General features: G+C 43.4%; 1 protein-coding gene across 2 annotated transcripts in view; it reads left to right on the forward strand.

Annotated features, from left to right (window-relative positions):
• COL24A1 (collagen type XXIV alpha 1 chain) overlaps positions 1 to 26,444 on the forward strand; it is a 321,301-nt gene that overhangs the window by 235,858 nt on the left and 58,999 nt on the right. For both annotated transcript variants that reach the window (XM_047785408.1, XM_047785409.1), the window contains exons 39-48: positions 1,357 to 1,410; positions 3,162 to 3,269; positions 9,097 to 9,150; positions 9,486 to 9,539; positions 10,572 to 10,628; positions 12,776 to 12,829; positions 15,442 to 15,495; positions 15,605 to 15,658; positions 21,737 to 21,790; positions 22,887 to 22,994. In XM_047785408.1, coding sequence (XP_047641364.1) covers positions 1,357 to 1,410; positions 3,162 to 3,269; positions 9,097 to 9,150; positions 9,486 to 9,539; positions 10,572 to 10,628; positions 12,776 to 12,829; positions 15,442 to 15,495; positions 15,605 to 15,658; positions 21,737 to 21,790; positions 22,887 to 22,994 — 651 coding nt within the window. The remainder of the gene's footprint in view (positions 1 to 1,356; positions 1,411 to 3,161; positions 3,270 to 9,096; positions 9,151 to 9,485; positions 9,540 to 10,571; positions 10,629 to 12,775; positions 12,830 to 15,441; positions 15,496 to 15,604; positions 15,659 to 21,736; positions 21,791 to 22,886; positions 22,995 to 26,444) is intronic.

Below are 26,444 nucleotides of genomic sequence, written 5' to 3' on the forward strand. Positions count from 1 at the left end.
GGAGTGGTCGGGACTGGAAATCTGGAGTTAACAGAGGCAAACTGTGGCCTTTGGATGGATAAGCAGTGAGATCCTGCTGTGCAGCACTGGGAACTCTCTCTAGTCCATTGTGGAGGAACCTGATGGAGGCGAATGTGAGAAGAATGTATGTATATGTGTGACTGGGTCACTTTGCTGCACAGCAGAAATTGACAGAACACTGTGAACCAGCTATAATGGGAGAAAACAAAATCACTTAAAAAACAAAACACACGAATAAGTAAAAGCTCATGTAGTTAACCTCTGTGATGTAACTCAGCCCCTCTTAAAAAGTCCGCATTAACCACAAGTAGGTCTCCTGTTAGTGTCACTATCACTTCAGCCTCTGGATGCAGCTAGAACCACAGCAGTCGAGCTCCCCTGCTCCGGCGTCCAAGCTCAGCGGGCTTTTTGAGGCTCGCAGGACATCTGCTCAGAAGTGCCGGCGTGAGTCATTTTTCCTCGGGTGTCTGTGTGTTCGTCCAGCGGGTGTTGATCAAGAACCTTCGTGGCAAACCACACTTTATTTCTTTGTCCACATCACTTTTGTAGTTTGCCAAGCTTTGGGACACGAATTCGAGATTTCCGTTTTCATTTCCAGCTAATGCAAGGAATGCTGCGATTAATTATTAGCTATTTTAAAACTCACAGCCTGGCTTACTGGGGATCTCATTTAAGCCTAAGCATTGTAGACCTGCACATTCACACGACTCCTAAAATATTTTAGCCACATTTTACTGAAAAAAGTAGTTATTGAAAATGTTTAGTCTGCTTTTGTCTAAACAAAATATAGCTTGAAATGAAAATATTATTTTATTTTCAAGTTTAACGTGACTCCCTTCTTTCCTTCCGTGTGTTTCTTTTCTCTCCTTTTTTATACTAAGATCAGAGAGCATTTCCTTAGTCTTACATGCCATGGAGATTTTGAGACTCTCCTTGACCATGTATTAGATATATTTTATAATTGTGTACATTCAACAGTATCTTGAGCCCATAGTAGTTCATAGAACTGCTGAAATAGATGAAGTTGGGTTTTCTTTCATTATGTTCTTGCTAATTCAATGTGTGTACTGAAACCAAGCAGTTTTCCTCCTATAGTTAAGAATGGCTTAATTTTGTCTTTCCGGGCCGGTTTGCATATGTGAACTCCACTTGCTAGTAACAGCTGTGCCTCTGATGCCTCGAGATCTCTTTTTAAATAATTACACAAACAGTATTGTAGAGAAGTAACCTCATTTTTCCTCAGTGTTCAGTTCAGTGGCTGTGTGATACAAGTATGTCAGCATTCTATCCAGCCCTATCTAACAACTTACCTTCTTGTTTATACTAAACATTCAGGGACCTGAAGGAGTTGTGGGAATTCCAGGACAAAGAGGCCGTCCTGGGAAAAAGGTAATTGTTTTTACGTCTTTTCATGCTGGTTTTCTTTCTTCTGATGTGCCCCGAGCTCCATGGTATACTGTGATGCTTTTCTTCACGAAGAGATAAAGCAATAAAAAATGGTAAATTTGGCTTAACAGGCACACTTGTAATAGTTAATATTTAATTCACTTAGGAGCACTTATTACCCTATCTGAAGGGAAATTTTCTATCTTGTAGTTTCTAAAAAGAAATTTGCCTTTTCTCTCCTGTTTACCAAAAATTCCGTAGAATTTTTGGGCAAGAAAAGAGAAAAGAAAAATATTATCCCATTTGTGCTATTTTGTAACAGCCCGAGTGAAATATTTAGGGGAGAGAGATGGTATTAGGATTGTTTCTGGGTTTGTTTTAATGTATTTTTCTAAACTGAAAAGGTTAATGATGGATTTTTTCTTGTCCATATATCAACTAAGAAACACAAAATAGGTTTGATTTTCTTCCTTTATAGTTTACTAAGAAAACGTGATGTATTTGTAAAATTTCACCCACTATAATGAAAAATTCATCCTGTATAGAGTCAATAATTTGCTCAGGAATTGGTGAGACATAAAGATGATTTTCCCGTTGTACTGCAGTTCAGAATCTGTTTACTGTACTTAACGACAAGTCACAGCACATTCTAGTTCCTAAAATCAGATTCTGTTATTTCTGCAAATATGCTCCTGGTCCATCCTTCTCGTAATTTGGGGGCAGTGTAAATGATGAAATGAATGAGGCGAATTTTAGTTAAAAATAAGCCTGATCCTGAAGTCTCTCTCATCCGACAGAGTGTCGTCCCTAAAGTCAGCATTAGAATGGGGCGCGCAGGTCCTTCCCCCACCTGTGCCTTTGGGGAAGCCTGTGAACTCTGGGGAGTAACCAGAAATTTCCCGACTGTGATCATTGCATTTACTTGATTATCAATAAGAGAACAGGTTGGCTCCCACATTCAGAAGACGAATAGAACGTGTAATGTTGAAAAGCGGCTAGACTCTGGTGCTAGAGAAGGATCAGTTAGCCTGTTGGAAAACGGAAGGTCACTCGTTTTCGGAAGGAGCTAAAATGATTTTCAAAAAATGTTACTGATTTTTTAAAGACAAACTCCAACCAAGTGAGTGGTCGTCCTGAATATACAGAGCCTTTTGCATGAGATTTTTGTGACATTGAAGTTCTCTACAGAAATAGGCTTCACGTAGGGCCTCTGTTTTCTCAGGATAACAGTAAATATTTCAAAATAAAATCTTGTTTATTTGTAATTCAGCATGAGCACCAGGTCTTTCCTGCATATTCGGCCAGTTTTTTTTTTTCTTTTTATGGCCACACCTGCGGGATATGGATGTTCCCAGGCTAGGGGGCGAATGGGAGCTGCAGCTGCCGGCCTCCACCACAGCCAGAGCAACAGCCGATGATCCGAGCTGCATCAGCCGCCTTTGGCAAAGCTTGGCCGGATTCTTAGCCCACTGAGCAAGGCCAGAGTTCAAATCCACATCCTCATGGGGACTATGTCAGGTTCTCACCCTGCTGAGCCACAGTGGGGACTCCCGGAAGTTACCTTTCAGCTAACCTGGGTGGTGAGGCTACACTGCTATTGTCAGTGGCTGTGGTCCCACAGAGTTGAAGCAGAGTCACGGTGTGTAGACTTTTGCTTACAGAACAGCCTCTGGAGCCATTCAGGTGTCTGGTACAATTAATTAATACAAGTATCATTTTTTCTTCCTTCTCTCTCTTACTAACGGCATCGACAGGGTGACAAAGGACAGCTGGGGCCCACGGGAGAAACTGGAAGCCGAGGGGCCCCGGGACCACGTGGAGAAAGCGGTCTGAAAGGCGCCAGAGGCACTAGAGGTGCCGTGGTCAGTATTTGGTTTGTCTCCAGAAGTGAGTGCACCGTGGATGGAAAAGCAATGCATCTGTGTCCTAAAGGCCCCGTCCTTGATTAATTTTACAGAGAGAGCAGAAGTTCTACTGAAAATAATCCCCCTCTGGGGGCTGTGGCGGATTGTAAGCATTCCACAGTAAACGGCGTCCGGCGTCGTGGTTCTGGACGCAAGAAGGGAAAGGAGCAACAGCTCAAAATGGGAAAAAAAATATGAAGCAAGGTTTAAGAAGATCAGATTGTAACTCCCAACCTAAGTAGGAAAGTTTATATGCTTGCACTGAAAATCAGGATTTAATATCTCTCTAAAATGATGCTGTCGTGGATGACAGATTGCTTTGAAAATTAGCTTTACTTGAAAATGGATTTTCTTTATGCGCTTAGATTCTACATGCTTCTCTGGAGATTATTTTTCTAGCCGCTGTGATAAGTTTCCAAAACGTCTACTAATTTTTAATCTTTTGTATGAATTTTACATGACATTGGAAACAAAGATAGCACGATCCTTCTGAACCTATTACAGCAAAATTTTGTTGCTAACGTGACCTCAGAAAGTCCCAGCTGCAGAAGTGCAGAAGACTTCAGAGTTGGTCCTTGGACGCTTTCTCACGGGCACTTACAAGGTGCACGTGCATGCCCACGGCCCTGTGTCGACGACGTCACTGGCGGCTCTGCACTGGGGCCTCCGCGGAGCTGGCACAGTCTGTGGTTTCAGGAGGTTTCCCTCGGGCTCCTTTGAAGTTTTCCACTCCTTCCTGCCCTCGTTCTGGTCCAGGCCATCTTTACTTCCTTTTGCTTAAATGACTAAGATTTTTCTGCTTTGGCTCATGAGTTCAAAAACGTTCTATAATGTGACTGATTTTCAAATTTTTTTCTAGTTTTTTTGAGCCACAGTTGACAGACGTCCCTGTGGGTGTGCAGCGTAGTGATTTGATTTACACACATCGTGAGAGGATCACAAGTTTAGTGAACATCCGTCCACAGACACAAAAGAAACAGAAAAAACGAATATGCTCCTTGTGAGGAGACCCTCAGGCTCTCCTCTCTCACTTTCACGTGTACCCTGCGGTCGTGGTAACTGTTTGGGTCGGGGGTGCAGGACCCCCTGAGGACTCACCTGTCTTGGAGCCGGGAGAGTCGGCCCCTGCCGACCACCCTCAGGCAGTTTCCCACCCCACCTTCCACCTCTGCTAACCCATCACCTGATCGCTGCTCCTGTGAGTGTGTTTGCTTTGAAATATAATTGACATATGACACTGGGTTTCCTCTTACACAGCACAGGGATTCAGTATTTCTCGATGTTTCAAAATGATCCCCACGGGAAGCCTACTTTTAATGTCCAGTTTCGATATCGTTCCATACAAAAATGTCATAGGTGCGTTGAGCCTGTGCCTCATGTTGTACGTTTGAGAACCGCGACTCATTTATTTTGGACCTGGAAGGTTCTAACTCTTAGTCTCCCTCATGTGTGACTTTCCTCTGTTTGTTCATCTGTTTTATTTTTTGGATTCCACATGTAAGTGATATCATACTATATTTACCTTTCTCTGTCTGACCTCTTTCAATAAGGACAATACCTTCTGACTTCCTGCGCTAAGCGTAAGATTTCTGGGTCCATCCATATTGTTCCACGTGTCCAGATTTCACTCCTTTTATGGCTAATATTCCACCATGTATTCGAAACCACATCTCCATTCATCTGTCGACGGGCACTTAGGTTGTTTCCATGTCTTGGCTTTTGTAAACAATCGCAATGAACATAGGGGTACTTATATCTTTACTAATTAGTGTTTTCGTTTTCTTCAGATAAATATTCAGGAGTGGAATTGCTGGATCGTGTGGTAGTCCTATTTTTAATTTTAATTTTTTGAGGCACTTCCATGCTGTTTTCCATAGTGGCTGCACCAATTTATATTCCTACCAGCAGTGAACAAGTGTTCCTTTTTCTCCACGTCCTCCCCAGCACTTTTTATTTGTTGTTTTTTGGTAATAGCCATTCAGATAGGTGTGAGGTGGTGTCTCATTGTGGGATGACTTGCAGCCCCCGATGATTCGTGACATTGAGGATCCTTTTTTGTGCCCCGAGGACACCCATGAGTCCTCTGTGGAAAAAGGCTGATTTGGATCCTCTGCCCATTTTTCAGTTGGGTTGTTTGGTTTTTTGACATTGAGTTGTATGATTTCTTTGTATATTTGGACTATTAATCCCTTATTAGATTTACTGTTTGCAGATATCTTCTCCCATTCATTAGGTGGCCTTTTTGTGTTATCGATAGTTTCCTCGATGGTACAAAAGCTTTTCTGATTTGTATAGTCCATTTGTCTAATTTTGCTTTTGTTTATTTTGCCTTAGGAGACGTATCCCAAAAAATGTTCCTGAGAGCATATTGTCAAAGAGCACACTGCCTGTGTTTTCTCTTATGTTTCAGGACTTACATTCCAGTCTGTAAAACACTGAACTTCTTTTTGTGCATGGTGTGAGAGAGTAGTCTGGCTTGATTCTTTTATATGTAGCTATTTATTGAAGAGGATTTTTCCATTGTATATTCTTGCCTCCTTGGTCATAGATTAATTGCCCATAAAAGTATATATATTCATTTCCGAGCTCTCTATTCTGTTCCATTGATCTATTTTTGTGTCTGTTTTTGTGCCACTACCATACTGTTTTGGTTACTATAGCTTTGTAGTATTGTTTGAAACCAGGGAGAATGATACCTCCAGCTTTGTTCTTTCTCAAGCATTCTTGAAATTTCTTGGGGGGGGGAATCCATTTTGGCTATTCACGTACCTCCATCTCTGTTCTTCTTTATCAAGCAATCTTGACACTTCTTAAGAAAAAAAATCAATTTTGGCTATTCAGGGTCTCCACACAAATTTTGAAATTATTTATTCTAGTTCTGTGAAAAATGCCATTGTTATAGGGATTGCATTTAACCTGTAGATTACCTCGGGAGTATGATCACTTTAACAATTTCCTGGCCGTGCCCATGGCAAAAAGAAATTCCCAGGCCAGGAGGCAAACTGACACCACAGCAATAATGGAGGCCACTGCGGTGACTGTGCCAGATACTTAACCCACTATGCCACAAGGGAACTCCTTGATGCAATTTAAAATGGAATTTTTTTCTTAATTTCTCTTTCTGATAGTTTATTGCAAAAGATTTCTGTATATTAATTTTGTATCCTGCAACCTACTGAATTCATTGATGAGCTCTAGTAATTTTTTGATGGCTTCTTTAGGATTATCTTTGTGTAGTATCATAGCATCTGTAAACAGTAACAGTTTTACTTTTTCCTTCCAATTTGGATTCCTTTTATTTATTTTTCTTATGTGGTTGCTGTGGCTAGGATTCTAATACTATGTCGAATATACATGGCAGGAGTTGTCTTGTTCCTGATCTTAGAGGAAACACTTTCAACTTTTTATGGTTAACTATGATGTTAGCTGTGGGCTTATAATATGTTTATTAAAAATTAATCATATTACCTCAACATAAATGTGAGAACAAATTTATCCAAAGAGTGTTGTCTTCAAAGTAGGCTCCTAAGAATATTCACTTTTTAAATGTTCTCAAACTACTTTCCCAAGAGGTTTCACAAAATTTACCCTCCTACCTACCACTGGTACTTCTTTCTAATCCTTTTTTTTTTTTTTTTCTTTTTCAGGCCACAAGTTCAGCATATGAAACTTCCCAGGCTAGGGGTCGAATGGGAGCTACAGCTGCCAGCCTACACCACAGCCACAGCAATGTGGGATCCGAGCTGTGTCTGCAACCTACACCACAGCTCATGGCAATGCTGGCGCCTTTAACTCACTCAGTGAAGCCAGGGATCAAACCCAAGTCCTCATGGGTCCTAGTCGGATTCATTACCGCTGAGCCATGATGGGAACTCCATCTTAATCCTTTTAATGTTTGTCCATCTGATAAATGAAAAAAGTGTATCTCCTTTTGTTTCTCACATTTCCCTGATTGCAACTAAGTAATCCGTATTTTTTTCCTTTGAAAGTTGCCTGTTCATATATACCTCACAGGTTTTTCTATTAGGTTTTGTCTTTTTCTTAATTGCAATAACTCCTTATATTGTTTAGATGATGGTTTTGTCAAATATGTTGCAAATATATTACAAATATATTTTCCTTTCTGTTATTTATCTTTTAGTATTGTTTATTGGATCTTCTGCTAAACAGAAGGTTTTAATTATTGCAGTCAAATTTGTCAGTCTTTCTTTTACATTCTAGGTTTTATCTGTTCATTAGAAGTATCTTCCCTACATAAAGAATAAAAACATATCCTTCTATATCCTTTTCCTAATACTTTTATAGCTTTATTTTTACCCTTAACCTATTAAAGCCTGTGGAGTTTTGGGTTTGTTTGTTTTTGTTTTTGTTTTTTTTGCTATGATATGCTTTAAAGGACTAATTTTCCTTGTCCCAAATTGTTAGCCAGTTGTCTCAACATCATTTGCTAAGCAGTCACTCTCTTTCCCACTTTTCTGAAATGCCGCTTTTCTGTAAACTGCTCTCCAGGATTCCTTGGTCTCTCTTCTTCCCTCAGTTTGGTGGTATGTTCATAGGTCAGTACCATACCATTTAACTTACTAGTATCTTTTGAGATCTGTTAGAGCAAGTACTTCCTAATTTATTTTTATGAAATGTCTGGCTCTTACTATGATTTCTTTCCTCTTTCTCGAGAACTTTAAAATTAGCTCAGCAAGTTCTTTTAATATTGAATCATTCAATGTAGAAATTCCTTATGTCTTTCCATTTACTTACATCTTCTATAGCCTTCAATTAAGCTGTATCATTTCCTTTATTTCTGTTCTTACACTTTTCTTATTAGATTCATTGTTAGTTTCTTATAGATTTTGTTATTTTTAAGGCAATCCTTTTTGTATTGTATCTCTCTTTGGTTCTGTGTAAGAAATTTTTTTAAGCTTTATAGTCACTGAATTTTGGTGATTCTTAGTGTTCTTTAGGTAAATAATTGTTTCACCTCCTCTTATTTATTATCCTTCTTTTTGTATTGATTAGAACTTCTGGTTACTGTGATGTTTGGCTAGTCACATATTTATTCTGTGCCTCAATTTCCTTATCTCCTATTTATTTTGAGACTCACACAGGAGAGTTGATGGGAAAACTTTTTGATAAAATGAAAGATACGACATTTTTAAACTAATTTTTGCTTTTTTCAGTTGTCTGTTATCTTGTCAGTAGTTTAGGAACATTTACTGATTTGCCTTTAGTTTACATGGTTTCATCATCTATATAATATTGGTAATAAGACTGATAACTGGGTAGTTATTACACGTAAGTTGTCAGCCGAATTAGTTTAACGACTTTGACCAGAACTGAAACCATCTTCATCGGAGTATCTGAGGCCGTCAGTGAGTACAGAGTTCCTGAGCCTGTCATTGCAGCATCAAGATCTATAGAGTGCATTCTAAGAGTTACTGATGTGTGTCTGCCACAGGCGTTAACAGACACAAACAGTCCTACCCAATGTCAGATACATTTCTAAGAACGTTCTGGAAGCTACAAGATTCTGGCAACTCTGAAGATATTTCTCTTCATATGATTAAGGATGTTCATACCAGAAGAAAACCAAAGAGACATTTTTGTGGGGGGTGCTTATGTGGTTCAGAAATAAAATAAGATGAAAGTTGGAATATTATTGTTTTGTTTTCTGATTTCAGACTAAGTTGAACTTCATATCTTGAAAATCTAAATTTTAAATAATAGGAATAGAGGTCTAATGATTTAAATAATTTTCTGTTTTGTTCCTCATGTCTTCTTTGTTTTTTAGGGACATTTAGGATTGATGGGACCTACTGGAGAACCAGGGATTCCAGGACTTAGGGTGAGCATTTCTCATTGGAAATAAGGAGTGTATGTTTGCATGAAAACCTATCATAAAGATGTCATCCCAGATATACAGATTCGGATGACATCTCCTGATAAACCTTTCTACCATGTTTGGGCCTCAGACCCCTGCAGAGTGAATCCTGTATCATCTCTTTCAGAAGAGTGCAGTGTCTATACCTTTCTACTGTATTTAGGCCCCATACCCTACAGAGTGAATCTTGTATTTCTTTCCCAGCAGTGCAGTGTCTAGTGGTGGTGTGGCCATGGTGGTTTTAGGTAGAGCACAGACAAGTGATACAGCGACTGTCTGCTTACCTGTCCTTCTGTTAGGGCCGTGAAGGTCAACCGGGACTTTCTGGGTTGCCAGGACCTCAAGGAGAAAAGGTGTGTATGCATATATTGACTTTTTATCCTAAAATTAAAAATGGAACTCATGTATTCTTTCTGAAAGTATGCATGGAAACATTTTCAAAGAAGAAAAGAAGCACTGTTCAACTTGGGAAATACTGCAAATTCTAGAAGAAAAATAAAGAAATATCAAGGGCCAATGTTGCTTATGTGTGGAATCTAAATTTCCACATGTTGCAGTGTGGCCAGAATTTAAAAAAAAAAAAAAAAGGACACAATTGAACATATCTGTGAAACAGAAACAGACTCACAGGTAGAGAGAACTGATTTGTGGTTGGTGGGGGGGTGGGGAAGTGGGGGAGGGGAGGAGTGGGCATTGGGGGTTGGCGGATGCAAACAATTATGTGTAAGATAGATGAACAACAAGGTCCTACCGTCTAGCACAGGGAACTGGACTCAATATCCTGTGATAAACCATAATGGAAAAGAAAATGAAAAAGAATACAAATAACCGAATCACTTTGCTGCACAGCAGCAATTAGCAGAACATAGTAAATCAACTGTACTTTAATGAAATGTTTTTTAAAAAGAAATATCAAGGGGCAAAAATTAAATACATTATTAAAGTGTCTTTAATGTGCTGTTTCAAAATTGAGGTAGAATGACATATGTTACAGTACTTTGCAAAAAAAAAAATGACTTCTTGAAAGAGAATGTGAGACTCTTAATTAAATGCCTATAGTACATGTATAGTAAATTTTTATGAATTAAGAGTAACTACCACAGTACGTCTCTTGATTTGTAATATCATTGGAAACACTGACACTTGGAGAAGATTAGTAAACTGCTTTTTATATAATTCAAGCAGATTGACTCTTCCAAGGAGACTGTATATGAATTGCAACTGTGTATAAAGTATCATAAGCTAAATTTTGTAGGTAAAAAAGCTTTCATTTGAAAAAGATAAAAGCATATTGCACATTTTATAACATGTTAGAAAATAAAGGCTTCATATTTCAAAGTGTATTTTAGTAATTTGGTTTTGTTCATAAACCCTCTTCATTGCAGGGTTATCCGGGAGAGGATAGCACCGCCCTAGGACCACCTGGGCCTCGAGGTGACCCAGTAGGTTCTTTTCTAAAATTATTTTGATGTTTTCAGATGGAATAAAGTTACCGTAATAGATTCACAACACCAAGCATATTTTCTAGGAGTTTTATTTTGTTTTATGACATAGGGTTTTATATGAAAGCGGTATTTGCAGTCACATAACCTAAATATGAAAACCGTTTATATACAGCTCAAGATCCTTAGCAGAATATAGAAGTTTAATACAGTAGCTTTCCAAATCTAACTTTTTAGCATCAAATTCATGATAACAGCTTTTTATAGAGATTACCAAAAAACGACATACTCTAGACATTTAGGGCAAAATTCAGATTTATTTCCAAATTATTAAAAAAAATCACCTTGCTGTACAGTTGAAAATTGACAGAACACTGTAAACGAGCTATAATGGAAAAAATAAAAATCATTATATAAAAAAAATCTGATCTGTATCCTTTTTATAATAGTTTATACACAGTTACCAAATGATTGCAAAACTCATCTAACCAGTTACTAGAGGCAATATTCTTTTTTTTTTTTCTTTGTCTTTTTGCCATTTTTGGGGGGCTGCTCCCGCGGCACATGGAGGTTCCCAGGCTAGGGGTCGAATCCGAGCTGTGGCCACCAGCCTACACCAGAGCCACAGCAATGCGGGATCTGAGCTGCACCTGCGACCTACACCACAGATCACAGCAACACCGGATCCCCAACCCACTGAGCAAGGCCAGGGAGCGAACCCGCAACCTCATGGTTCCCAGTCGGATTTGTTAACCACTGAGCCACGATGGGAACTCCAAGAGGCAATATTCTTTAAAGATCATTTATCTATAGTCTTCTAATTAAGCATTTTAAGGACTAGCTGTAACCATGATTTTTTTTAGAGTAGCTCTTAGATCTTTGATTATCTGAATAACTGTCATTCATGTTTAACTAAAACAATCTTAAAATACATATGTAAATTAAATTGGCAAAACAGAAATACCCGGTTGGTAGAAGTGAATGCAATTGGTTAAATTTTTCATTTTTCACATGATATAGGATCAAAGAACCCTAAAACAGAAGAAGCAGAATATGTAGTCACTCCTTATTTTTTGAACTGGCTCTTTGAAGATGGGTGAAAAGTGTATTTTGTTTTAGAAATAGAGTAGAGTCTAGAGTTTGATTAAATCAAGCCACCTCATATGCAGGCAAACTCATCTACAAGAATATATAAAATTCGGAGTTCCTGTCGTGGCTCAGTGGTTAACGAATCCAACTAGGAACCATGAGGTTGCGGGTTCGATCCCTGGCCTCGCTCAGTGGGTTAAGGATCTGGCATTGCCGTGAGCTGTGGTGTAGGTCACAGATGTGGCTCAGATCCTGCGTTGCTGTGGCTCTGGCGTAGGCCAGTGGCTACAGCTCCGATTCAACCCCTAGCCTGGGAACCTCCATATGCTGTGGGAGCGGCCCAAGAAATGGCAAAAAAAAAAAAAAAAGAATACATAAAATTCTTTATCAGAAACCATTAACAAAGTGGAAAGAAAACCTATTAAATGGAAAAAAATTTGCAAATGATATGACCAATAAGGAATTAATATCCAAACTAGATTAACATCTCATACAACTCAACTGCTAAAAAAATAAGCAACTTGATTTAAAAAATGAGCAGAAGGCCTGAATAGACATTTTTTCAAAGACATAAAGATGGCCAGCAGGCACATGAAAAGATAATCAGCATCATCAGTCATCAGAGAAATACCCATTAAAACCACAATGAGATATCATCTTACACCTGTCAGAACAGCTGCTGTCAAAAAGAACACAAATACCCAATGCTGGCAAGGAGTCGGATAGCGCTGTATGCTGTTGGTAAAAATTCCCTTCGTTTTCGTGTTTTATCTCACATACTTCCTCATTTGAAACTTGATGTCGTTGTTTTGGACTTTGTCTTCTCGGTATTTTTTCTCGCAGAATCATTCTGAGATTCTCTTCAAAGAATTCAGTGCTTATGAACATAGTATCACTGAAATTCAATCCTTTGAAATTATTTAGTGAAACTAAACAAATTATTACACATTTGGTTTCATACCCTTAGAGAAAAACATTCCACATTAACTGTATCATCTTCATTTGCAAATGCTCAGATCCACCAGTAAAATTGATTGGTTTCGCATGTGGTCTCGTAGGGTCCAGTGGGGGAACAAGGAGCGAGAGGAGAGCCTGGAACAGAAGGCTATAAGGTAATTACTGTGAATGTCACACCGTGCTTCTGAATTTGCACAGGGTTCTCTGTGGTTCTGCTCAGCTGCAAATGAAAATAAGTGTCACTGAGATGAGTAGTGATGTCCCAGGCTTCTGATGGTAGAAGAAGCCTATTCTGTGCTTCCTGTTCCTTCTTTCTAAAACGACTTCCATCTCCTTACACTGCTGCTTTTTCTCATCATTCAGATTTCAGCCAAAATGTTACTCTCCCAAGAGGCCTTCTCCAGCTGCCCTTTGTATCCATCACTTCCTATCGCAGCTGCTCTGCTTACCTTACGGAGGTTAAGGTCATCCTGTTACCCTCCTACCCCTGGATACGTTTGGCTTCTTGTTTACTGTCTGTGCTTCCCAACAAAATGTAGGATCCATGAGAATAGGACTCTTGCCTTTTACAAAACTGAAGCATTGCCACAGACACCCCATGTCCAGTGAGGGAATCTCCCCTAGAGGGCGGTGCACGCTCACCCCGCTGTCCCGTGCGGGCCTCCTCCTGCTCTCCCTCTCCCTCTCTTGCCGGCTCTCCCCCCCCCCTTTGTTCTCCTTCCTCTCTGGTCTGTCTCTCTCAACTTCTCTTGGCCCTTTCTTTGCATCGCTTAAGTCGCTCTCCACTTTGCCCTACTTTCGTTTAGGCTATCACCATTCTCTGCCCGAATTATTTTACCAGTCTTCTCACTGGGCCCCCAGCTCCAGGCGTAGCCCCGCAGCGCCACCCTCCTCTTCGGGTTCGTGCACTCGAACCTGCGTGTCTGCCGGGTTATCTCCTCTGCAGGACATGCCTTCCCATTGCCTTTCTGCCCGGCACACGCGTTCTTCACGACTCAGATTCTCGTCACTTCCCAGGGAAGGTCCTTTCCGAGCTGCCCTGGGCCATCCAGCTCACCCACCCCAGGAGGAAAAGTCAGTCACTGCTCACAGTCTTGCCCTCCCAACTTTGTAATAACATTTGCTCCAGCATGTTTTTTACGAATGCAGAATAAGAGTCCATCAGTTTGTATTGAAATGCAAAAGGACCTAAGCAATTCTAGTGAAGCTTCTAGGAAAACTTTTTGGGGAGCTTTGTATCCAACATCACAGAGCCAAGAGGGGCAGTGGCTGTTCCCTGATCCTTCCAGAAAGGTCTCTGTAAAACTACAGACAAGAGGGTGGCAAAACCGTAATAGACCTGACGGCTTCGAGTTTTGTAGTTTGCTCCGTGTGCTTGCTGTGCCTCCACTGGGCGACGCCAGCTTTTCACTAGTCACGTCTCTCGTGGGCCAGCTTGATACGTGCCCTGTGGTCGTCAGGTTCTCTTGAGAGAAGCTCCCTCTTGACTGCCCTGTTTCTGCTGCTTGCTGACTCTGCTCGGGTTTTGCTGGGGGGCGTCAGGGGCAGAGTCCTCCCTCTTCAGTCGCAGCCCAGCTCAGCTTCTCCCTGGAGGACCGTTCTGTCCCCCTCAGACAGAGGTCAGGTCCTTTATCAGAAAGTCGAATCTTAAAACCGTGAACATTTGCCGTGCAGAATGCAAACGAAGAAGGCCTTCGCTGATCTTTCTGTGGGAATGAATATGTCTTCAGTCTTGGCTGTGACCCCTCCTCCTGCCCAGAGACGGGAGAGGGGCCTGGGGCTGTGCTTCCTCTGGGCTCCTCTCTGTAGGGGCAGGAGGAGAGGCATCGGGGGTGGGGTGAAGGGGCAGCAGGGAGGGTAGGGGATTAGGCCGGAGCTCTTCCTGTAACGCTCCCCTGCCACAACCCCAGGCTGTGGCTGGTTCTGTTTACACACTGGAAATGTGGCAGGACGGCCTGCATTCCTTCTTAGGAGGCCTGGGGTGGTGACAGATAGCTGAGGTCATTGTCACTTGACTCTTGGCATCGGCAGTAACACTACCAGCCTTCCGCCCAGGAAATCTGCTGTCTGGACGGCTGTGCCCTTAGTTTGTAAGAATGGGGGCCAAAGTACACTGGAAAAGCGTTGAGGAAAGAAATTTGTTCTCAAACTCTTTATTAGTTTATTTACTATATTGGTGACCTGCCGTAACAAATTACCACAAACCAAGTGGCTTAAAAAAACAGAAATTTATTCGCTCGCAGTCCTGGAGGCCAGCAGGGCCGCGCTCCCACCGTGGACTCTGGGACGGATCCTTTCTCGTTTCTTCCAGCCTCTGGAGGCGGGCAGCCTCTGCTTTGTCGTCGCCTGGCCTCTCTTCTGTTGATATCCCCCCCCCCGCCCCGTGTCCGTCACAGGGCCCCTGTCAGTGGATTAGGACCCACATGGTAATCCGCGTTATCTTTCTAAACTCCATCGCGGGATGATACCTGCAAAGACCCTTTCTCCAAATATGACCCCTTCGCGGGTTCTGAGCATTTAGGGCGCCATCGTCTTTGACGGGTTGCCTTTCAACCCACCATCTTGACCTGTGTAGAAAAACCAGACAAACTCTCCCGCTTTCTCAGTCGTCAGGACACCCAGGGGCTGTTCCGCTCTAAACGTTGCAAGAGAGACTCGCAGTCCCTGTCGGATGTAAATGGAACTTTGCTTCCACTTCAAGTGGCACCCCTGCTCCCGAGGCCACACACCTTCATTGCTCTAATGATGCCATCTTTTCTCTTCACAGGGCCATGTGGGAGTGCCAGGACCAGGAGGGGCCGCTGGACAGCAAGGGCCCCCAGTACGTTCTGAAAGCATCCTTTATAATTCGGGCATTTAAAACCATTAATGCTGCTGTATCTTACTCGGCCTCTGCTTTCTATGTGCTTCTCTTTCGGTTCCTGTTAAAGGGTGAGCCGGGTGAGCAGGGCGAGCGAGGACCCCGCGGAGAGAGAGGATCTGAAGTAAGTTGAAATCGTTGCAGACAATCTGAAGTCTGCTGCCGGCTGGAGAAAGCAGGGCGCCTGCAGCTTCAGGGATCAGTCGATGTTCCAGGGCAAGAGTCGCCCCCGGGGCTTGTCCGCCCTTGTCCCGAAACACGATTATTGATCAATTCATGCGTTTTGACTGCATCCAAATTTCCTTGACTGGCAGACTAATGTGGCTTTGAGAAAACTGCCTGAAATTGTCTCAAACTAATTGTCCTTCCTTGGGGTTATCGGCAGAAATAGCAACAAGCCTTAAAACCAACATTTCACAGTGAAAACGTATGCATCACACCTGTTCAGCTGCTGAAGAGACAGTGTGTAACACAGACGCACAGTTGGTTGAAAGGATGTTTTCTGTAACATAAATCAATTATTTGTTCTCGCGCCAGCTAAAAGTCTGCTGGCTTATTGAGTTTGTCCATCCCTTTCCCTGTACCCACTAGACGTGGCCTTGGCCTTGGAGAACAGCTGCTGTTGTGGTGGGCCCCCGCAGGTCACTCCTGCCCACCCTTCACGGCTTTCTGACTCTACCGACTATTGATTTAAAATCAAATTCTTAAGAAAATGAGCTGTATGTAATGATTAGGTGAGAGTCGATACAAGTAATGAATTGGGGACCGTGCGTCTCCTGACTTAGGCTGTCTTCATCCACTCCTGCGTTTCCCACTTGGGGGAGTAAATGATGCAGTCGAGTTGAATTGGATGTTATATAGATCTTCACCCACAGGCCATTTTTAGTTTTGGCGTCTCCCTAGCAATTTCCTGTCGGGATCCTTAATAAGTAAGAACTGATAAATAAAAACATCTTATTGAAAGTAAGCCTCAATAAAAACATGCCGAAAAGACTGCAGCTTTCTCATTCCCTTAGAATGGTTAATACCCAAACTGGAAAAAGTTGTGGCAGAAGCCGTGAACCTAGAATACTGCCGCTGCCTTCACGTGACCTCCTTCTATTGGCACTAAGTACGTTTGATGCTAACGTTTCTAATCTTTTGCAATGAATACTTTCATAGTCTCAGTGTTTCCTTGATGGCACATCTCAGGAAGGAGGAATTGTTTGATGTTTCTTACTGTCTGTTAAAATCACGCCAGTGCAAATGAAATATTCTTTCCTAGACGGCACAGCTCCAGCCTGCAGGTCAGCTCGCCTGTGTTGCAGCTGAAAGGTGCTGAGGAGCCACGGGTTCGGTTTCGTATCATCCAGGGGACTGGTTCTTTCCCAGCCATGGGCAATGCTGGCCTACCGTCTGCGGCTACATTCAGAAGCCGCTTAGAATTGCAGGAGTCCTAAGTGCTGCAAGAATGATCTTGGACTATGTGCTCGTCACTGTTAGGCGGTTCGAATGGCCAGGTGGATCCTGTCGAATTGCCATCACCTTGCTTTCGCAAAGCTTTGAATTTGTTGTTCAGATTTGGAAATGGCCCTGAGAAATCATTTGGACAAACTTCTCAGTGTTTTTAAAATGGAGAAATTTAGGTCCCAGAGAGATTGTGAGTTACCCAACATCACAGGACAGTGAGCGACAGAACCAACGCCAGAAACTTTATTGCCTGACTCCCGTTAGTATACAAAAGCCTTCTAATACTCTGAAGTCTTTTATAAATTAAGTAAAATATGATTAATTCTACTTAACCAACTGATTACGTTATTGGTCTCTCAGACATGAAACTGCGGACAGCTAAGAAGAAAAAGTTGGAGCAATTCAGGTTGAGACCAGTTACAAACCACTACATTTTTTAGGGGCTTTTATAATGCAGATGCAGTGCAGCGCCCCAAAACGGCTTTCAAATACTGAGACCCAAGCCAAACTCTTAATTTCCTCCCAAAATAAAATTCCAGATTTTAGTGAACTGGAATCTCTTGGTTTGAAAAAAGGAGTCCAATTCTTCCTTAACTCCCTAAACCCGCGTTTGTGTTTTAAAGCGACCCTCGCCAGCAGAGTGAGCACAGCATTGCGAGGACTCGCCGCCTTCATTTAAATAAAAACCAGACAAGTGGTAGGACTATAATGGCTCATTTAAAATTTTCCACCATCTAAAGAGTTAGATTATCTTCTCTTTTAGACAGTCTATAAAGTGGCACCATCTCAGTGAATGGAAAGCGTTTTTAACGCCTCTGATTTCAGGAGTTCCCAACTTGGCTCAGCCGTTAACAAATCTGAGGGTCTCCATGAAGACGCAGGTTCGATCCCTGGCCTCACTCAATGAGTTAAGGATCCGGCGTTGCCGTGAGCTGTGGTGTAGGTCACAGATGTGGCTCGGATCTGGCGTCGCTGTGGCTGTGGTGGAGGCGGGTGGCTACAGCTCCAATTGGACCCCTGGCCTGGGAACCTCCACATGCCGTGGGTGTGGCCCTGAAAAGACAAAAAAAAAAAAAAGAAATCCATAAATGCATCTGATTTCAAGCGGGCCCTTCTGGTTTTCACCGCTAGGCAGACAAAAGAAAGCAGAGTGTTACCCAATCTAAAGGCTCTGCCTGTGAAATTCATCTGCCTTTCCTATTATGAGAACAGAAATGTCTGTTGATTTATGAGGTACTTCTATTTAAATAATTTGAGGAAGTTGAGTTTGAAAATAGCATGGGATGCTTCTAGTTCTTTTGTATCTGAGTTCTGGGTGTCGATGGAGGAATGCCTTTCTGTCTCCTTATGAGACCCGCTCGTCCACTGACGCCTCACACGACAACGTCTTTCCTTTGTCTCTGGCCCAACGTTCATTTTCTACTGAGCCGATCGCCTCTGTGCAGGACTAATATTTAGTAATGCTTGGCTCTTAATTTAGGTATAAGACTACCCAGCAATTCCAACTTCAAGATTTTTTTCAATGCACAAATTCAAAAAAAGTACCAATATTCTGCATTTTCTTGATCTTACGAATTTAAAACCCCCATTGTGCGTCCATGGCTTCTCTCACTGGCCTGCCTCCTTTTAGCTGTGGTGGTAACGATTATAATGAAATCTTTCCTGAACTGAACAGGTAGATTTTGCTACAATTGTCCCATTACAAGTAGCAAAATACACTTTAAAAATAATTTTCAGGAATTGCTGCCGTGGTGCGGGGGGGGGGGGGGGGCAAGAATCCAGCTGCTTGTGGCCTGAGTTGCTTGGGAGGAGTGGGTTCAAACCCTGACCAGCGCCACCGCAGCTGTGGCTCAGATTCAGTCTGTGGCCTGGGGACTTCAGTGCTGTGGGTGCAGCCTTGTAATAGTAATCACAATAATAATAGTCGTAATTTTCCTTTAGTGAATTCTCTCGGGAACTGCTTCCTGACGCCCGTCCAGGTGCTAATGACAGTCTGGTTTTCAGTTTTCAGTTCATGCCTGTGCATGTACACTCGATGTCGTTACTTGGTTAGTTTTGTCTTTTTAGGGCCGCACCTGCAGGTGTGTGGGAGTTTCCGGACTAGGGGTCTAATCAGAGCTACAGCCTCTCGCCTACACCACAGCCACAGCAACACCAGATACAAGCCATATCTGCGAACTACACCCCAGCTCATGGCAACACTGGATCCCTCACCCACTGAGCAAGGCCGGGAATTGAACCCAGTCCTCATGGATATGAGTCGGGTTCATTACCTCTGAGCCATGACGGGAACTCCTCGTATGTGAAGATCTTAGAGCACAATGTTGAACTGTTCTGAAATAAGTCCCAACATTGTATCACCCGACAACATATTTGATTTGCGATAGGTGAGTCTCTGCGGTTTTATTTTCGTATTTGAACATTTGGAGTAGACCACGCGCGTGTAGAGCTTCTGCAAAGCTTGCGCCGTCACCTCAGGAACACACCAGTGTGACTCCGTGTGTGTTCTCTGGAATGGACCTAACTCCTCTCCGGTGCCCGTCCTGCCTGACGGGAGAGACCTAACTGCTGGAAATCTAGCCATTTGCTCACCTTTACCTCTGTCCATTCGAATATCCTGCATCTGATTTAGAGTTTTCCCCACTCTTCTCTTCTCAAGAGTGCAGGTATGGTCTGGGAGGCAGTGGTAGGGAGGGGACAGGAGGCGAGACTGGTCCCCAGCCGTCACCTCTTCATGCGCGCATCCCTCCTGGCCCCCATCTGCCCTCACCCCAGCACGCTGGCATCTGCCTTGGCACCTCCTGGCAGAGGTTCTGTGATCCACAGTGGCCCGTCCAGCTCTTCTCTCAACTCAGGTGCAAGGTCTCCTCAGATGGGGCCCTAGGGCACGGGCCTCTGTTCTCGGCCACATGGGAATGGCGCTCTGCCGTCCCCACCGGACTGGGTGCTTGAGGGACTCAGACGTTCTCCAGCCCCGGCCCAGACAGCTTATTCAGAAATTTCTCCTCTCGCTGGACTCTCGACATCTCGGTGAGGCCTCTAGCCATCCTGTCTGTGCCCAGAGCCCCCAGCTCCTCTGGGCTCTTGTCTCTGCCCACCCTGGACGCGGGCGGAGTGGCCCCAGGTCTCTTCCAGAGGCGCCTCCTGCGCGTTCCCAGCCCCGCTTCCTCTCTAGCTTCTCTCCAACGCCAAGACTCCTTATCCCCTTTGGTAGGAGAAATGGCTTACATTATTATAATTCTTCCAAACGTATTCTTTATGGCATAATTATACAACAAATCCTTTCTTAGCTTTGTTTTTTTTTTTTTTTTGATTCTCAAAGATAGACTTTTAATATTTGAAAAATCAGGCTTTTGTATTTAAAAAATAGAGTCTTTTCAAACTATAACCCCACTGAGTTTCAGAGGACTGTTTTGAAATTCCTAAGCTAAAAAAAGTCTGTTTTGAAAATCAAAGGTCTAGAACGGATCTATCTGCAGAAAAACTGCTGTGAAGGAGGAAACGTACCAGTTAACGTGTTTGAATATTTTTCCAATTCCTGTGCTGTTTCACTCGTGCTATTCACGGTAACTAGAAGGGAATTTGGCAACATTTAAAAACGTCATCATCTGCCTACTTCACTTCCTGATTGTGTCCTAAAAGGCATAGTTTATTATAGGGATCATATATTCCAGAAATTGTATTTGTGTCAACTCAAACCCTCTCACCAAAAATCCATTTTCTCATTTCCTTACCTTAGGAAGAATTTACATTAATGTCTTTTTAAATCAAGTAAAATAGTTATTGAACCTGCACTTAGAACCCTGGATCCCTCTCTCTATCATCAAATTCTAACAAAATTGAATCTTTATAACTTAGTAAAACTGCCCTTTTTCTCTGTGACTACATACGCTATTTCTTCTTAAAACACAGAAGCTCCTTTTCATCTTCTGAAATTGTTTGTCATTGTCAAATTGAATCTTTAGCACAGCTTTTCTTCAGATGTGAGTAGCGCCACGTCCCATTTTGGTGCAGTTATCCTGTTTCTGAGGACTTTTGAGGACTTCTGAGAAATGTCTGGTGACGACAATATGCTTCTTTTTCTTATTTGTGAACTAGGTCACTCCTTTGCACGGTTTTCTTCCTAAAATGAGTTTCGGATGCCATCAGAAGGGGGGTGTGGTGCGTCGGGGCAGGTTCCTCAGTGTCCCTGCAAAGCAGCACGCCGAGTCCGCTGTGAGGTCAGACGCCTCGCGCGGAAAACAGACGGCGCCCTGGAGAAGAAATTGCCTCTCTTTTCTTTCACAAGGAAGGCCCTGCTTCTCTGCGCTTCCCGGTTCGCAGAGTTGAGGTGGCCGACGCACACCCTTCCCGCTCTGCGTGCCTGGCGGCGGGGCCGTGGCTTCGCGTTTCCGGCCGTAGCAGAGACCCTGAAGTGTAATAATCCGTGTTGACGGAATTCAGGAGAGACGTGCTTGACCAGTTTCAACAGGAGACAAAGGTCCTGCCTAGAAGTGAGGACGTAAATAATCCGCCCAGTTCCTCTTTAGAAGTATGAATTCCTAAACCATAGAATTTGGAGCCAGGTGGAAATTCACAGATTATCGGGTCGAACCTTCCATATGCAGATGAAGACAGTGACTCCGGAAAGCGACCCGGTGAACAGCTAGTTGGCGGCGACCTTGCTGCGGCACCGGTCTCGGAGCCCTTTCCTGTGCCTCCAGTTTAATCACGTTTGTCATAATCGGTTGACAGCTGCGCTTTGTGTTTTCAGGGTCCTCGGGGGAAGAAGGGCGCTGCCGGTCCTTCCGGGAGACCTGGGCTTCCTGTGAGTAACAGGCCTTACTCATCCTCATTGTTCAGCTAAAGAGCATTGGCAGCTTGAGCAGAAGCAGAAAACCTCAGGGCCGGTTATGACGAGTGTTGGACACATCAGATTGTCTTCCAAAAAGTGGCTAAGCCCCTGCTGGGACACAGAGACAAATACGACCCTTAGCTCAAAACCAGGCTTGCTGCTGAAATGGAAGCGTGCCGTCCAAGGAGGTTCTGTGCCAGCGCGGGGAGCACCCCGCAGGCTCCCGCCGCTGCGCTGAGGGTGACCCACTGACGCGGGCGTCCAGAGTCAGGCCTGACTGGGTGGTGACAAAGGTGGCAGATTTCAGGCACACGACCGGGACTGTCACGGAAGAGCTCAGCCTCTCGTTTTCCCGGCAATAGAACAAAAAGCCGTAGGGAACGTTTCCCATCCTTTCCTCAAGGAGCAAAGCCTAAGTCTGCCTTAGCCGTGCGTGGCCTCTTGGGCTGGGCCAGTGTGTGTGGCCAGCGGATTAGCCAAGATCCTGCTCGTCTCCCCAGAGCCGAGGGCCTGCTTTGGGCGGCCGGAGGTGGGGTTCACAACGAAGTAAGGAAAAGCGAACATCAATTATAAGCACATTCAGACCAGAGATCCCTACAGATTAAAGCGAGTCGCCCAACAGTAGAAACACAATGCTCAGACCTTCCTTTGCTTGGTGGTATAATTATCTAATTCACAGTGGCAGCTAAAGGAGCCGTAACTTACTTATTGGGAAAATAATACAATATGCCGTTTTAGAGGCGGTGGACGTCAGCCTGCGTCCTAAATCCGCGGGTGCTCCTGGCTGACCTGCTCTCCCCAGCTGGATAGGGCCTGGGCCGGCACTCGACGCAATACCAGGAAACTGCGCCAGCGCCGAAAAGGCTACACAGTAAATTGCTGGTTAGCTTGGCATTTTTATTTAGGGAACAGCTAACCGGATCTGTTGAATCCACACAGTAAATTATTAAGGAATCCAGGAAACAGGAGAATTAGAATGGAACCTCCCCGCCAATGAGTAGAAAGATATTTGTCACTTAAACATCTTTACTGTATCTCCCTATAATCCAAGTGATTTTTAATTACCCAGGGACGTCCAGGCCTGCCTGGGCCGAAAGGCATTCGAGGACACCATGGAGCAGAAGGCGTTTCAGGAAATCCTGGAAAAGCTGGGCCACCGGGAAAACAGGGACTTCCTGTAAGTGGACTGCATCTCTCTCACTCTTTATTTCTCGTGCCTAAGTGTCTCCTCACTACGATCAGCGCTCTTTTGGCTGTCTTCCTTAGCTTTGACATTGGCTGAGGTTAAGACAATCGTTTCTTTAATAGTGATTTTGCAATTGTGTGTATGCATGCCAGTGAGGACATTCTATTATACAGTTTATATCTGATAACCTGTATTGTTACTTTATATCATTTTCGCACGTATAAAAGCTGGTAAATAGGAGCCATAAAGAAGTAAAATTTTAGGGACTACACAGCCTGCCTGTGTTGAGTTCATCCAGTGTCCTGAGCCTCCTTTGGAACATTTAAAGCTTGGCAATAACTCAAAGTCGGTTCTGCCAAAATCATTTTCCCTTTACTTTTATAGCTTCTCACTGCTTTACAAAATATGCGTGACCATTTTCTCTGTGTTCATCTACTGGTGATGCAATGAGCAATGATACAGATTCAGTTTTTATTCAAATTTCTATCTTATTTATTTGATCATCAGCTTAAAGGATTTTTTGTCATTTAGCTATTTCCCTCTTTCCTCCCTAAAGTCATCATAATACAGAGATTTTTTGTTTTCCTGTGTTGTGTTTCCACTTGAAATACTAGAATAATTAATTGCATATTTCAGTAATCCAGTAAATCCAGTAAACTTTATCCTGTTGCATTTCCACTCTTTCCATCGGGTTAGCTATTGACCCCTTTCTCTTTTCTGAAATAAATCAATCCAAGTTGTTTATTCCCATGAAGCATGGAACTGTCCCTAAACCCACACCCAAATTATATTCTTCTTTCACCACATAGTGAATTACCTCCTTTGTCTAAAAACTATCAATTTACGACTCAGCCAGTTTACTTCAGAAATAAATAGCTAGCCAGACGCTTTCTGGAAAGGTGAACATTTTTAAGGCATCTTAAATGGTTTCTATTTGTTTTGGAGGCAGTATGTCTGAACATCAGAGCATCCGGGTAGCCTAGAAAACTTTGATAGGCAGGCTGACTTTTAATTAAAATATATATTGTATATGTTTCTGCCATTAACACCAGCCTGGTTAAAGGGACTTCCATTTGAGGGCTCCTTCCCAGGGGGACTCAGGCCTGGACCTCATTTCCATGCTTCCTTCTAGGTGAACCATGCTCTGGTTTTAAAGGAGTTTGTGGATTTTTAAAACATGCAACAGTAGGACACTTTGAATTGGTCTGCAAGTCTGTATTTCTGTGGATTAAGTTTTACTGGGAAGTGTTATAGTGAATCTTTATTGCTTTGAATAGAATTTTGAGAGTTGAAACAAGGAAAACCACATTTCAAAATACGTCATGTTTCCTGCTGTGAACACGAGGTGAATCACGGAGGTGTTATGTATGTGGCTGTGTCAGCAGTTTATGAGGCTAAAAATCGAACCGTAAATACTAACAAGAGCAAACGGATTTATTTACTCACTAGGAAGGGGCGTACCTTTGTTCTCCGGCTTAAATACTACCACTTTAGGTACTTTCTCCAGATACGGAGAGTACACATCAGAATCCTGCATGTACATGTTTAGTAAGAATTTCCGACATTCAGCACATGAGACATTTGCCAGGCCTCAGCCACAGGCCAGCGTCTCCGTCACTGCTCACCTCAGGTCGCTGGGTAGTTCGTTATGACGAACAGTGTCTTTGTGGCAATACGTGACACCTAAAGCTCCCCCTGGGATGGACTGGAAAATGGAGTGAAAACATGGACTACAAAAATATGAACCATTTTCTTCGGCATAAAAACAGCAGTATGGCAGGTAGTCGCTATGTCGCCTCGTTTCCAGAAAGAAAACGGACATTTTCGAACAGCTGCACATCCTCCCTCGGGGGCGGTACTTAAAGGACAGTAACGCAGCAGCTAAGGGGAGGCCAGTGCAGAAAAGAAATCGATGCAAATAAGGTGCTAATTTCATTTTAGTTCTGTTCTCAATTGTATTCTAGAGTCTTCCACACTGTCTTTATTGGTTGTGTGGGTGAAGGCTCATGCACGGAACCGAATCACTGGTTCTGCATAGAATAGACAAGAATGAAGGGGACTTAAAGCAAGATGCCAAGGCCACTTGCACGAGGTCGTCTGCAGCCGGGCGACCAAATGTGGCTGCACAGGTTGCCGTGGGTGTGTGTGGGTGTGTGGGGGTGTGTGTGTGTGGACTGCCCGGTGGAAAGGACGTCTTCTCTGACGTCTTTTAGGCTTTGATGCAGCAGCAGGCCACTCCATGTTGACACTCACTGCAAATCTATCTGTGAATCAGGAAGGCTGAGGAGCAGCGGTCAAGCCAGAGAGCAGAAATCACGGATGTCTCATTGCCTGCCTGCGTGTTTTGTCGGTGCTTTTCTGGACCTGCTAGGGCCCATTTGCATTAGGAGTGCATGCTGCTGTGCACAGCACTTTTATATTTGGGGGCTCAGAGAGCACCCAGAAATGGTGGGGTTAGGAAGCAGACATCGAATGTCTCAGGGTCAGTCATTCAGTTTCAAGCCGGGTAAGCCCAGAACTGCTTTCCCAATGGGAAATGACACTTGACAGAAGAAGGCATAGCTTATTTTCAAAACCTGATCAACATAAGCTGTGGTTCTCTTACGGCCAGTTATCAAAGGGTACGTGCGTGATAGGCTGAGCCCTGCTCAGTCGTAGGTCCCGGAGCACGGGAGCCTATGTGGAAGCATCCTGCCTGCTGCAGCGTGTCTTTCTCAGCACCCGCCGAGAGCTGGCAAAGCTGGTGAAGGACTTGAATAGACAATTTCTCTGAAGAAGAGATATAGATAACCAGTAATCACAGGGCAAGATGCTCAACTAATCATTAGGAAAATACAAATCAAAACCACAACAAAATACCACTCTACAACCACTAGGATGGCTAGTATCCAAAACAAAAAAAAAGGAAAAAAATTACAAGTGTTGATAAGTGTATGAAGAAATTGGAACCCCTGTGCATTGCTAATGGGAGCGTAAAATGGTGCAGCCTCTGTGGAAAACAGTTTAGCAGTTTCTTCAGAATGAAACATAGCATTGTCATATAACCCAGCAACCCCCCTTCGGGGATGTACCCCAAGAACTGACAGCAGCAACTTAAGCACAAGCTTTCCCAACGTTCCTAACAGCATGTTCACAGCAGCCAGTAAGTGGGAACAGCCCACGTGGCTGTCAGTGAAACAGATCAACCAAATGCGGTAAAAACCTACAGTGAAACGTTATCCTGTCTGAAAAAGGAGGGGAGTTCTGACACACGCGTGAAGCAACGTTGAAGACCTCATGCTGAGGGAACTAAGCCAGACACAAAAGTGCCGATGTTACACGCTTCCACTTACAGCAGGTACCTAGAGTGGCCAAGCTCACAGACAGAAAGAGAACGGAGGTTCCTGGGAACTGGGGAGAAGGGGAGGACATGGAGAAACTACTGCTTAGTGGGTACCGGGC

The sequence above is a fragment of the Phacochoerus africanus genome, chromosome 6, assembly GCF_016906955.1.
Source record: "Phacochoerus africanus isolate WHEZ1 chromosome 6, ROS_Pafr_v1, whole genome shotgun sequence".
Lineage (NCBI taxonomy): Eukaryota > Metazoa > Chordata > Mammalia > Artiodactyla > Suidae > Phacochoerus > Phacochoerus africanus.